At 43.9% G+C, this 13,430-nt stretch overlaps 1 protein-coding gene across 1 annotated transcript in view; it reads right to left on the bottom strand.

Moving 5' to 3' along the window:
- The window catches only part of LOC112067754 (growth factor receptor-bound protein 2), a 49,891-nt gene that overhangs the window by 12,728 nt on the left and 23,733 nt on the right, over positions 1–13,430 (bottom strand). The window contains exon 3 of the mRNA XM_024147754.2: positions 1,258–1,355. Coding sequence (XP_024003522.1) covers positions 1,258–1,355 — 98 coding nt within the window. The remainder of the gene's footprint in view (positions 1–1,257; positions 1,356–13,430) is intronic.

Raw genomic sequence — 13,430 nt, 5'->3', positions numbered from 1 at the left:
TTACATGTTGTCCCCAAAAGCAAGCAGAACTATTCGGAAATATAATGGACGGACTTGGGGACTGCTATTTCTTGAAACACACTTCTGTGTCATAAGAACAAGAGTAGGGGAAGGGAATTGTATTCATTTGTATATTAATTAACAAACAGCAGTCCCACCATTGGACAATTACCACATTTGGTTCAAAATTGTAAGAAAACAAATGACACACTGCATGAAATTACTCATGATCCAAGCTTTTAGTCATTGGATGTCACAATTTTAACCAGTTAAATTAATGTGTTTGCTACTTTGGATAAAAAAGGTCTGTCACGTCAACTACTCATGTACTGTACCCAAAATAAGGCAGGCTAGTTGGTGTGTGTGCGCACTTGCTGCCTGGTGCCACTCCGTCACAGCTAGTCTATAGAGGGACAAAGGGCAAACTCCTGCCCCACTACTACTGGCATGGGATCAGATCACAACTGTCCCCTACACTAAGGCTACACTCAGGGCTTCCATTACACAGACAGACTGAGGGTAGGGACCAGACAAGAGATAACTTGTTTCTGCTGAACATCTCTTCCCCATGATCACAGCCACACCTGTTACTCACAACTCACACTCTGCCCACACCAGCTGACCTGACCTCCGCTTTCTCTCTGCTCATTAACACAGACTATGGATCAGCCATTTCTCACTATCCAAGTCCGGGCATTAATCATCAATAAATTGGCCCTGGAGCAGTTGCTAACAGCTTATACCTGCACTATATATCTGCATTCACTGTACACAGACAGACAAAGCCTAGGCAAGGCATAGCTCCTTGGGACAGAGACAGCCAGACCCAGCCCCCTCCATACTCCAAAATCCCACCTGATAAAATCCCAGTGGCGATGAAATAAGGGTCAATATTAAATTAAGTATAAGAGGCCCTGAGCACACTAATACAGAGAGCGTTAATCTGGCACTGTGTGCTCCAGAGGTAATATCCTCTAAGAAACCTCAGTGCTTCAATGAACACACAGGGAGAAGATTCCACTGCGGTGGTACTGGCTATTTCAGCACAGTACTAGGAGTTGACGGGACTGTTCTTTTTCAATTCAGACAGTTGTTTCATAGTGCCAAATCAATGTGATACATTGAAGCTGTGGCCCAGCGTGWCCTGGCAGTCATGATGAGTCCTGTTTGCCTATACCCCRAGTCAGCAACAATAAGCTGGAGAGGTGAGTCCTCCTGAGTCATAATAGGAGTCTGGGTCAGGTGGTTCATACTTACGGATGTGCTTTCATCTCTATGTAGTTCTTGGGGATGAAGCCGTCTTTCCCGCTCAATTCTGCTTTGTACCAGTTCTGGTCACACTCTTCATTTAATACCTAGAGAAGGGAAGAGAGAGAGGTTAACAATATATCACATCTAGTAAACAGAGTACTTCTCTGGTCACTGTGAAGGGGAGCTGAAACGGWTTTGTATCCACTAATATGGCACAGCCATAAACGACAGACAGACACGTTTGTCTGTTGTGAGTACACTCATTTACCAAGCAAGCAAGCCTCCATGACACCAGGCCAGCTGTGGGAGCACTCTTGTCTGAGAGACGTACGTGGTTTGCAGGTTTGGGGGCACTGGTGCATGAGTGTGTCTAAGTTTGTGTGTGTGGCTGTTGTTGTTGAAAGACATGCACCTGTACACTGGTGCAGTTAGTCATGTAAAGCCTCTGGCTTGAACACTCATAGTCAGATGAAAGAAACTGTCGTCATCAATTCTCACCAGGGTTCTGACTCACAGTAATATATTGACACGTCCCACTCAAAACAAAGATATTCCAACCTCCATCTGTCCTGACTGAACACACAAATATCAGACCTTCTGGCTTCAGTACAGCCTTTCCATTTCAGAAGAAATAGGAGTCATACTAGATATAGTTTAGAATACACAGGTATTTCAATGTGATATGCTGACCACAGGCTTCAGTGTTGGGACACACTTCATGGTCTCTGCTAGGTGTTGAAACACCTTTAAACCATACTTGACAATGTGTGATCAAGGGAGGAACTAGGCCTACATCTTTTTGTCTGCAAAAAAAGTGTTGAGGAAATAGAGTGTGCAACATCCTTCCTGTGCACAGAGCACTGGGAGAGAGAGRGCCAGAGATAGAAAGGAAAGTGAGGCAGAGTGGGTGTGCCACCACTGTCACACCAGAGGGTTCTTAAAGCCTGCAAGGCTTTTTGGGCGACCTGACCAAATTCACATTGAAATGTGTGTTATAGATCTGTAATTCGCATTGAAAGCAAGTCTAAGAAGCAGTAAATCTGTTCTATATGCACTATTTCTATGCTTCCCATGCTTAAGTTTCATTTTTTGCATCTTTTACGTTCGGTTTTGTACACCAACTTCAAACAGCTGACAAAAAAATATTTTTGGTTATGGAAAAGATATTTCACAGCAGTTTAGATGGTACAATGACTATCTACACTATACTTGTTGTTTTGTCACAAAATCTGAAATTAGGCAAACTATCAGAATTTTATCAACCAGGAAAAGCTGGAGCGATTTCTGCATATTGCATCTATCTTTAAACCTAACCTGAAATACCCAAGGGGCGGTTGCATTGCGTGCAGAATCAAACTCTTTTTGATTTACATAGATGGCTGACAGGTGAGGCAGTGATGATAAACTGAGTAACTCAACTAAAGCACCTGAATCCTTCGCAGATAGTGGTTTAGTGTTTAGTGTCTGCGGGTTCACATAACTTGGTCACACAGACCACATCAGAGTGTGTGAATTGGCCTGGAGGACCTGTGAGAAGAGGGGCTACAGATAGACTACAACCTTCAGGCACTCAGCACCTCAACCACATCCAGCAACAAGATGGCTTCTTAAGCCCCCATCAAACACAATACAGGCTCTGATCCAGAGCTATAAAATGATCTTCCAACTATCAGATAAGAGGGTTGCTCCGGGTGAGATTGATTTCTCCCTTTTCTCACACAGACAGTAATTTACACAGTAGGCGTGTAGTTCCCCTAGAAGGGAAGGCTGACTGGTACAGCACAGTTTAGTTGGCAGGCTGTGTTGAACAGTGAGTTGTGCAGCAGTACAGAGGGCTTCTGACCACAGAATATTGATCTATGCATTACACAGCGGTTGGGAAACATCTCCATAATGCATACACAACAATGTAAATGCAGCTAGACATGTTGTCTATCARGTATCATTTTACATTGTTCACAAAAGAAAAGCTGCAGCTATGGTAGAGAGGAAGGACCTACTCATGTCACAACATCTAACCGTCATAGCCCTATCTGACCAGACACTACAGACACTACAGACACTTCAACTTTCAGTGTCTTTTAATCTTTTAAGCCCCATCCTGTAAGAGTCAAGTTTTTCTTCGGTGTGTAGTGTTGATCTGAAGCCCACGCAAGCAACCAGTCCCCYTGGTGGTAAAAAACACTATGGCTTAGTGGAAAGAGGCAAGCAGGAGACAACTTTAACAGGAATCATGTAAGACTACGTGAAGGCATCCCAGGCCATCAGTGTCAGTGGTGAGATTGACATTAGGCCTATACACTCTTTCCACCACACCCTCCTACTTCTCAAAGCCCCGATGATGGGGTCTGACAATTTCCCCCCCAGCTGGTCACTGGCCTCAGTGCTCTCYGACCTCTCTGCTCCAGCTAGCCTGCAGCACACCAGCTGTCACTGTGGAACCACAGCCACTACGGCACAAGAGACAAAATTACAGAGGGGGGAAGGAGGGAGGAGTCCATGCCTGTGGCACTATGATAATGTGAGYGAATGTGAATAGGTTGTGAGGAGCACAGGGGGGAGACGGGCACAGTGATGGAAGAGTATGCCTGTGGCAGTGTGTGTGTGGTCTTACAATTGGTGGGGCAATGCAGGCAGGCAGCCTCTGGGCGTGACTGATTGCAAATGTGTAGACGTGGCAGACATGCGGTCTGGAACTCTGAACTCCAGGTGATCTCACTTTCTCTACATCTTATTACAAACACTACACTCCACCTTAGTCTCATCACCTACACAGTTCACRACTTATCTACCTCAAACATAACAGCTCACAGACACTCCCTCATGTTCTCTTGCAGATATTACAAAAGGCTTGGATTTTCGTGATTTTAGGGGTAAGGCCATTTGCCCAATCTACCAGGGCACCAAGGCAATTAACCAAAATAGTCAATTAAATTGATTTGAAAACCAAAAAACAACTATTCTCTTAAGAAAAGCATAAGTGTATGTAAATGTAAATAAAACATTAGCCTACATGTCAAAGTGTAGGCGATAGACTGTGTATTGGCTAAAGCCTGTCATGTCCAGACCAAAGCTGACATGAGGCGCCTGAAAATGAAATGTAACCAAACTTTAAATGAGACTTTTAAACACACACACGGCTAAACACCAGTCATGTTTGACAAATATAATGTACAGGCCTCGGTGTAACACTCATTCCTTCGACGATAAACGCGAAGCCGACCATCACCTCTGGTGGGACAAAACCGCGACTCATCAGTGAAGGCGATGTTTGTGCCCATAGGCGATGTTGTTGCTGGTGATGTCTGGTGAGGACCTGCATTAAAACAGGCCTACAAGCCCTCAGTCCAGCCTCTCTCAGCCTATTGCGGACAGTCTGAGCACTGATGGAGGGATTGTGCGTTCCTGGTGTAACTCGGGCAGTTGTTGTTGCCATCCTGTACCTGTCCCGCAGGTGTGATGTTCGGATGTACCGATCCTGTGCAGGTGGTGTTACACGTGGTCTGCCACTGCGAGGACAATCAGCTGTCTGTCCTGTCTCCCTGTAGCGCTGTCTTAGGTGTCTCACAGTACGGACATTGCAATTTATTGCCCTGGCCACATCTGCAGTCGTCATGCCTCCTTGCAGCATGCCGAAAGCACGTTCACGCAGATGAGCAGGGACCCCGGGCGTCTTTCTTTTGGTGTTATTCAGAGTCAGTAGAAAGGCCACTTTAGTGTCCTAAGTTTTCATAACTGTGACCTTWATTGCCTACCGTCTGTAAGCTGTTAGTTTGTCTTAATGACCGTTCCACAGGTGCATGTTCATTAATTGTTTATGGTTCATTGAACAAGCATGGGAAACACTGTTTAAACCCTTTACAATGAAGATCTGTGAAGTTATTTAGATTTTTATGAATTATCTTTGAAAGACAGGGTCCTGAAAAAGGGACATTTATTTTTTTGCTGAGTTTATATTTATATAAATACAAAAGTATGTGACACCCCTTCAAATTTGTGGATTTGGCTATTATAGCCAGACCGGTTGCTGAGCGGTGTATAAAATCGAGCACACAGCCATGCTTTCTCCATAGACAGATATTGGCTTTACTGAAGACCTCAGTGACTTTCAATGTAGCACCATCATAGGATGCCACCTTTCCAACAAGTCAGTTTGTTAAAATTCTGCCCTGCTAGAGCTGCCCCGGTYAACTTTAAGTGCTGTTATTGTGGCATGGAAACGTCTTGGAGCAACAACGGCTCAGCCGAAAAGTGGTAGGCCACACAAGCTCACAGAATGGGACCACCAAGTGCGGAAGGGCGTAAAAAATTGTCTGTCCTTGGTTTTTAACACTCACTACCGAGTTCCGAACTGCCTCTGGAAGCAACTGTTCGTCGGGAGCTTCATGAAATGGGTTTCCATGGCCGAGCAGCCACACACAAGCCTAAGATCACCATGCGCAATGTTCCAACATCTAGTGTAAAGCCTTCCCAGAAGAGTGGAGGCTGTTATAGCAGCAAAGGGGGGACCAACTCCATATTAATGACCATGATTTTGGAATGAGATGTTCAACGAGCAGGTGTCCACAGTGTACAGGTCCTGTAGTGTACTTGAGGCACTGTTCGTTCACAAAGGAGAGAAAGGCCAGTGCCTGTTGCCCACTGAAACATCACCAACCTTGCAATCTGAGCGGAGGCAGTGAACATTTTGAAACTATTTAACCATAATTGTAAATGTTTGAAACCTGGACGTTTCGTAATTTTATGAGGCATGTCTTACCATGTTCCGAMCATTGGAATGTTAAGGGGATTCTTTTATAAACACTTCCTCATATGCCATTGAAACCAGTATTTCTCTCAGGTTCAACTTTATTTTGTTATCCAGCAGCCAAATTCACAATCCTAGTCATATTAACAACCCATGCTTGTTGTTGCGTCTTCAGTCTACATTTCTGAAGGATATTTTCATCTCTGTCATATTCAACCGCTCGCATTTGCGGTGCACTTTTGAGAACAGTGTTTTCCCGCTAATTGCATTTTGGAACATTTGCACTTATATCCTACTGCCGTGTGCGCATTGCTGCGCTTATAATGTGAAGAAATAGCCTAATAGTTGATCAACATTTTAAGCTAAACGTTTTGATCTGTTGCATCAGCCTCATTGCTTTTTGAAGTTTGATGTACAGAGGTTGTATTAATTTGGGATCTGTTGTAACAACTGTCCCAGAGTCTGTTTGGAATATTTATCTCACACACAGAATGACAAGCTGACCAGTAGAATAGGTACATTTTTGTACTATGGGGGATAGTAGATTGACATAGGCTAGTGATTTTGCTGTTTCTTACTCATCTTGTTGGCTGACGAAAAGTAAATGTGGACAGTTCTAACATCTTCAATATGTGCCTCGGAATTCCATAAGGACGCGCGTCGTTGCAACTACGATGTGTCGTTTTTCACTTGTATATGTATGTATATTTTTTACAGCTCTCGGGATATAATTATTGTTTGGATAACCTTATTTACTATTATGTATTGTTTTTTATCTTAATTTGTTTCACTCTTTATGCGTTGTGCACTGCAAAGAACACCGGAAGAAGAATTATCACAGTGAATAATTGTAATATTTGTTTATGTGTCAATTAATCCCATAAGGGATGGGTTGCCAACTTGTGATTTGACAGGAAAATAAAATGTAATTCATTGCAGCCTACTTCGGAGCTATGACACCTAAGAGAAGGACCAGATCGTGTGTCGGGCATTGAATAATAAGAATTGAGATATCTGAGAGAGCTATGTGAGTGAGAGGTGCTTCGGAGCACGGTGATTGGCAGCCAGGAGAAGGGAATTAGAATTATATTCAGCACTTTGGCTGTAAGGCATGGATTATTTTAGGGGAATTATGGCCATACATGGCGGTCGATGCCGCCGGGAAATGCAAGGCCTGTTAACACATATCTAAACACTCACTGCTGATTCACGCACAGCATCATTTTAAATCTGTGGACTACCAGTGCCTTAGGGGTCCTGGTAAAAGTGTGATCTAATGGTGTGAGTGACTGAAGCTCATGATGTGTGTGGGTGATGGTGTGAAAGAGCTACAAGGGCCATTTTACCCTGCATGGTGAGCTAGAAGTGGTTACAAGAGTCAAGTAAAAAGTGAGAGTAGGGCTGTGGCGGTCACGGAATTGTGTCAGCCGGTGATTGTCAAGCAAATAACTGTCCGTCTCACGGTAATTGACCGTTAATTAACATAAACACATTTAGCATCTCCTGGCTTCCACACATAGCCTACAAGCCACTGATGCAGGCCTTTGGAACATCTACATTTTAAAAASTCTAATAAATCCATGTAATATAGCCTACACCTTCACAATAAATCCATAATTTTTTTAGACAGGTCTAAAGAAACATGATATGAAGAAAATATATTTCAGAAGAACAGAATAGCATACTCAGTTGTCCTTTTGTTATGTCCTGATCTGGCTATGCCAAATGGCTGTGGGCTACAATAGTTCATTTAGCAGACAAGATTTGCTTAGAATTCCGTGGCATTATTTTATAGTATGAAGAATACAATTGAAAAAAAGCTGAATAAAATAGTAAGGATATTTTCTCCAAACGATTTGAGGGAGTGCGCACATATTCTGTGTTGAGAGGTTAACAAAGAAATAGGTCCTCCTATATGCTTAATTTAGAGTTATTAATTTAACTTTAGTTGTTCTAAAATGTTGGGCTATATATTTAGATGTTTTATATATTGAAAGGCTGCATGATGCGACTAACGATGATTTGAAAAAAGTAGCTAGAAAGGCATGAGCTCTGCTTCGTTTTTTTGTGCAGCCTGTACACACTTTATCAGTCTCTCATTCACAATTTGACAAGCACTTGATAATGCCTCAAATTTCACAACAGCATCCCCTTTGTGTGGCCGTAATGCACCATGCCTTTTGCTGCTGTTGTGCCCTTGTCCCGGAGTGCTGCGTTGTGCCCTTCTCCCTGAGTGCTGAAAAGCACCTCTCACTCACATGGCTCTCCATCACATGATTGGGTCTTTCTCACAGGCTACAAGTGAAGACAGACAACACTGGGGACGCAATTGCGCACGTCCTTATCCGAGGTGCATATATATACACTGCTCAAAAAAAATAAAGGGAACACTTAAACAACACAACGTAACTCCAAGTCAATCACACTTCTGTGAAATCAAACTGTCCACTTAGGAAGCAACACTGATTGACAATAAATTTCACATGCTGTTGTGCAAATGGAATAGACAACAGGTGGAAATTATTAGGCAATTAGCACAGACACCCCCAATAAAGGATGGGTTCTGCAGTGGTGACCACAGACCACTTCTCAGTTCCTATGCTTCCTGGCCGATGTTTTGGTCACTTTTGAATGCTGGCGGTGCTTTCCCTCTAGTGGTAGCATGAGACGGAGTCTACAACCCACACAATGGCTCAGGTAGTGCAGCTCATCCAGGATGGCACATCAATGCGAGCTGTGGCAAGAAGGTTTGCTGTGTCGTAGTCGTAGTGTCCAGAGCATGGAGGCGTTACAGGAGACAGGCCAGTACATCAGGAGACGTGGAGGAGGCGTAGGAGGGCAACAACCCAGCAGCAGGACCGCTACCTCCGCCTTGTGCAAGGAGGAGCACTGCCAGAGCCCTGGCAAAATGACCTCCAGCAGGCCACAAATGTGCATGTGTCTGCTCAAACGGTCAGAAACAGACTCCATGAGGGTGGTTATGAGGGCCCGACGTCCACAGTGGGGGTTGTGCTTACACAAACACCGTGCAGGACGTTTGGCATTTGCCGAGAACAACCAAGATTGGCAAATTCGCCACTGGCGCCCTGTGCTCTTCACAGATGAAAGCAGGTTCACACTGAGCACAGAGAACATGTGACAGACGTGACAGAGTCTGGAGACGCCGTGGAGAACGTTCTGCTGCCTGCAACATCCTCCAGCATGACCGGTTTGGCGGTGGGTCAGTCATGGTGTGGGTAGCATTTCTTGGGGGCCGCACAGCCCTCCATGTGCTCGCCAGAGGTAGCGCTGACTGCCATTAGGTACCGAGATGAGATCCTCAGACCCCTTGTGAGACCATATGCTGGTGCGGGGTGGCCCTGGGTTCCTCCTAATGCAAGACAATGCTAGACCTCATGTGGCTGCAGTGTGTCAGCAGTTCCTGCAAGAGGAAGGCATTGATGCTATGGACCGCCCGTTCCCCAGACCTGAATCCAATTGAGCACATCTGGGACATCATGTCTCGCCTCCATCCACCAACGCCACACCACAGACTGTCCAGGAGGGCGGATGCTTTAGTACAGGTCTGGAGGAGATCCCTCAGGAGACCATCCGCCACCTCATCAGGAGCATGCCCAGGCGTTGTAGGGAGGTCATACAGGCACGTGGAGGCCACACACACTACTGAGCCTCATTTTGACTTGTTTAAGGACATTACATCAAAGTTGGATCAGCCTGTAGTGTGGTTTTCCACTTTAATTTGAGTGTGACTCCAAATCCAGACCTCCATGGGTTGATAAATTTGATTTCCATTGATAATTTTTGTGTGATTTGTTGTCAGCACATTCAACTATGTAAAGAAAAAAGTATTAATAAGAATATTTCATTCATTCAGATCTAGGATGTGTTATTTTAGTGTTCCCTTTATTTTTGAGCAGTCTGTATATATCTTTTTTACCCCTTTTTCTCCCCAATTCCGTGGTATCCAATTGGTAGTTACAGTCTTGTCTCATCGCTGCAACTCCCGTACGGACTCGGGAGAGGCGAAGGTCGAGAGCCGTGTGTCCTCCGAAACACAACCCAGCAAAGCCGCACTGCTTCTTGACACAATGCCTACTTAATCCGGAAGCCAGCCACACCAATGTGTCGGAGAAAACACTGTACACCTGGTGACCGTGCACTGCGCCCAGCCCGCCACAGAAGTTGCTAGTGCGCGATGGGACAAGGACATCCCTGCTGGTCAAACCCTCCCCTAACCCGGACGGCGCTGTGCCAATTGTGCGCCCCCCCATGGGTCTCCCGGTCGCGGCCGGCTGCGACAGAGCCTGGACTCAAACCCAGAATCTCTAGTGGCACAGCAACACTGTGATGCAGTGCCTTAGACCACTGCTCCACTCGGGAGGCCCCAAGGTGAAAATTGAAGATATTGGAAGAACTGTCCACATTTACTTTTTGTCAGCCAATAAGATGAGTAGGCCTAAGGAACAGCGAAAGCACTAGCCTATGTCAATCTACTATCCCCCATAATACAAAAGTTGACCTACTCTATTCTGTGCAAGAAATAAATATTCCAAACACAATCYGGGACAGTTGTGGAATGCGATAGATCCCAAATTAATACAACCACTAGCATTAAAAAAAACTTTTTTTACGCAATGTGGCCGACGCAACAGATCAGAACATTTCGCTTAAAATGTTGATAAACTATTTATTCATTATAAGCGCAGCAATGCACACACGGAAGTAGGCTATAAGCGTGAATGTTCCATTAGCAGGAAAAAAACATGATCTAAAGTGACAGTAAATGTGATTATGTATGTATGCTTTTATTATAAACGGTGCAGTTATGGTGAAAATGATCTTCCCCAAACTTGAAACTCACGCACTGCGTACAGTATGTATGCCAGTTAGACTCTACACCCCTTGTAAAGCACATTAATGTGCTTAATTTTAAGAAGTAATTTTACCACTTTAGTGATACAAACCTTATCAAAACATATATAGGCCTATGGGCTAGGCTACATGAGGTGTGAGACTATGATTTGAAAAAGTTGCAAAAAAAGGCATTGTTTCTTGCCTTACACTGGGCATCATTCACAAGTGATAGTTTATAATTCACAAGTGATAGGCTAATATTGTCAACCATCAAACTATTCTTGATTTAATCTAGTCTTTACATATACTAAATAATATGAGATTTGTTTTGATTTAGAATGGACCATTATCATGCACTTGTCTCAAAACAGGGACATGGGAAAAATATACATGTAATCTATGCACTTTCCTGTGGTTCATTTTCATGCCAGCCTAGTAAGCTATACTCCTGTTGTAAAGACAAGCAATGTGCTTAATATAATGAAAGTTGAGAAATAAATATATTAGGCCTAGCCTATAGAAAGCTGATGGGATATCCCTCTTTTTAAGAGGCCATCACTATGTTTTCTCACGCAATTGCATAGCCTATAGAAATGTTGCGCACCATAAGCTAATGGGCTCTCATTAAGTGTTTGATTAGATATTCGATTACATTTGCATTAATGTCAGAGTGCTGAGTACTAGGCAGAGGCAGTTAGCAAGTTTGGTAGGCTACTAATGACCATCAGTAGCATCAGAGCTTGGAGAAGCCTAATTACCGTGTCTAAACGGTCACGTGGAATTTGACTGCCTTCATGACTCGTGACCGCCGGTGTGGCAGTAATACGGTCACCGCAACTGCTCTAAGTGAGAGGTGGTTTGTAGAGGCCAACAAAACACAGCCCCACCTCTGTACAACCCTGACACTCCATCAGCACCTAACTGCCGCATCCGAGTGAGTATGAGGTCTCAAGTAGAGATATCAGAGGACAGAACAGATCGCAGGGGTCTCATAAACATGTAAAAAATAGTGATAAATTCAGGCGCCACAGGTTGAGAAGCAGATATTTTTTCTGCGCTTTCTCTGTTCTCAGGTGAAGCTTGCATTCTAAACTTCACCTGAGAACAGAGAAAGCACAGAGAAAATACCTGCTTCTCAACCTTGCATTCTAAACAGACCTCAAACTACTTCTCAACCCAACCAAAACCAAGTACATGACCTTGTCAAGCAAAAAAAACAACTCAGTCTCCAGCCGAACACACCCTCATTGTCAACAACACCTCCATTGAACAAGTAACACATTACAAATACCTGGGCACCTGGCTTGATGAATAACTCAACTTCAGCACCCATATCATTAACCGCAAAATCTAATCCAGACTGGGCTTTCTCTACCGCAACAAATCCTGCTTTACCCGCCCCGCCAATGTCCTGTGTCCTCCCTCTGTTGGACTATGGTGACACTCTACCGCAACGCCTCCAAAACCTGCTCTCAAAACTAAATACTCTGTACCGTTCAGTCATCAGATTTTCCACTGGAGCCCCCTACCGCACCCACCACTGTTCCCTCTATGAGCAGTTTGGACAACCATCCTCACAAGCAGACAACAAATTCATAGGTTCACCATAATTTACAAAACCCTTACTAGCAAAGCCCCCCTCTACCTCTTTAAATTCCTCTCCATGTCCTCCTACAGCCTACATCTCCCTGTCTGTTCCAACATCCTGCTCCAACTCTGGCTCCAAAACATTAACACTCTGCTGCTACTGACTGGAATAAAGTCCAGCAGGACTTAAAACTCAACCAATTAATCTCCATTCCCAGTTTCATTAACTTTTTGGGGACAGGGGGCAGTATTCGGAAGTTTGGATGACTGATGTGCCCAAAGTAAACTGCCTGCTACTCAGGCCTAGAAGCTAGGATATGCATATAATTGGTAGATTTGGATAGAAAACACTCTAAAGTTTCCAAAACCGTTAAAATAATGTCTGTGAGTACAACAGAACTGATATGGAAGGAAAATCCATCTAGGAAGTGCTATTATTTTGAAATGGCTGTTTTTCCATTGAAAGTCTATCCACCATACAAAGACTTATGACGCAGTTCACGATCCCTATGGCTTCCACAACATGTGGCCAGTCTTTAGGCATTGTTTCAGGCTTTCACTCTGAAAAATGAGGGAGAAACACCACTTTCAATGAGAGGCCAGTGGAAATTTCCAGAGATGTGTCCTGCGCGATCCCGAGAGCACGCCCTTCTTGTTTTTCCTTTTCTATTGTTGAAATATGATCGATTATTTATGACAAAAACAAAATGAGGATTGATTATAAACATTGTTTGACATGTTTCTACGAACTTCTATGGTACTTCTTTGATTTTTCGTCTGCCTGCTGTGACCGCGCTTTGTGCCAATGGATTACTGAACAAAACGCACCAACAAAACTGAGGTTTTTGGACATAAACAGGGACTTTATCGAACAAAACAAACATTTATTGTGTAACATGGAGTCTTGTGAGTGCAATCATACGAAGATCATCAAAGGTAAGTGATAAATTATTTTGCTATTTCTGACTTTTGTTACTCCTCTGCTTGGCTG

Source organism: Salvelinus sp. IW2-2015, linkage group LG20, assembly GCF_002910315.2.
Source record: "Salvelinus sp. IW2-2015 linkage group LG20, ASM291031v2, whole genome shotgun sequence".
Taxonomy (NCBI): Eukaryota; Metazoa; Chordata; class Actinopteri; order Salmoniformes; family Salmonidae; genus Salvelinus; species Salvelinus sp. IW2-2015.
The sequence above is the reverse complement of the archived record's forward strand: the minus strand, read 5'-3'. Positions and strand labels throughout refer to the sequence as shown.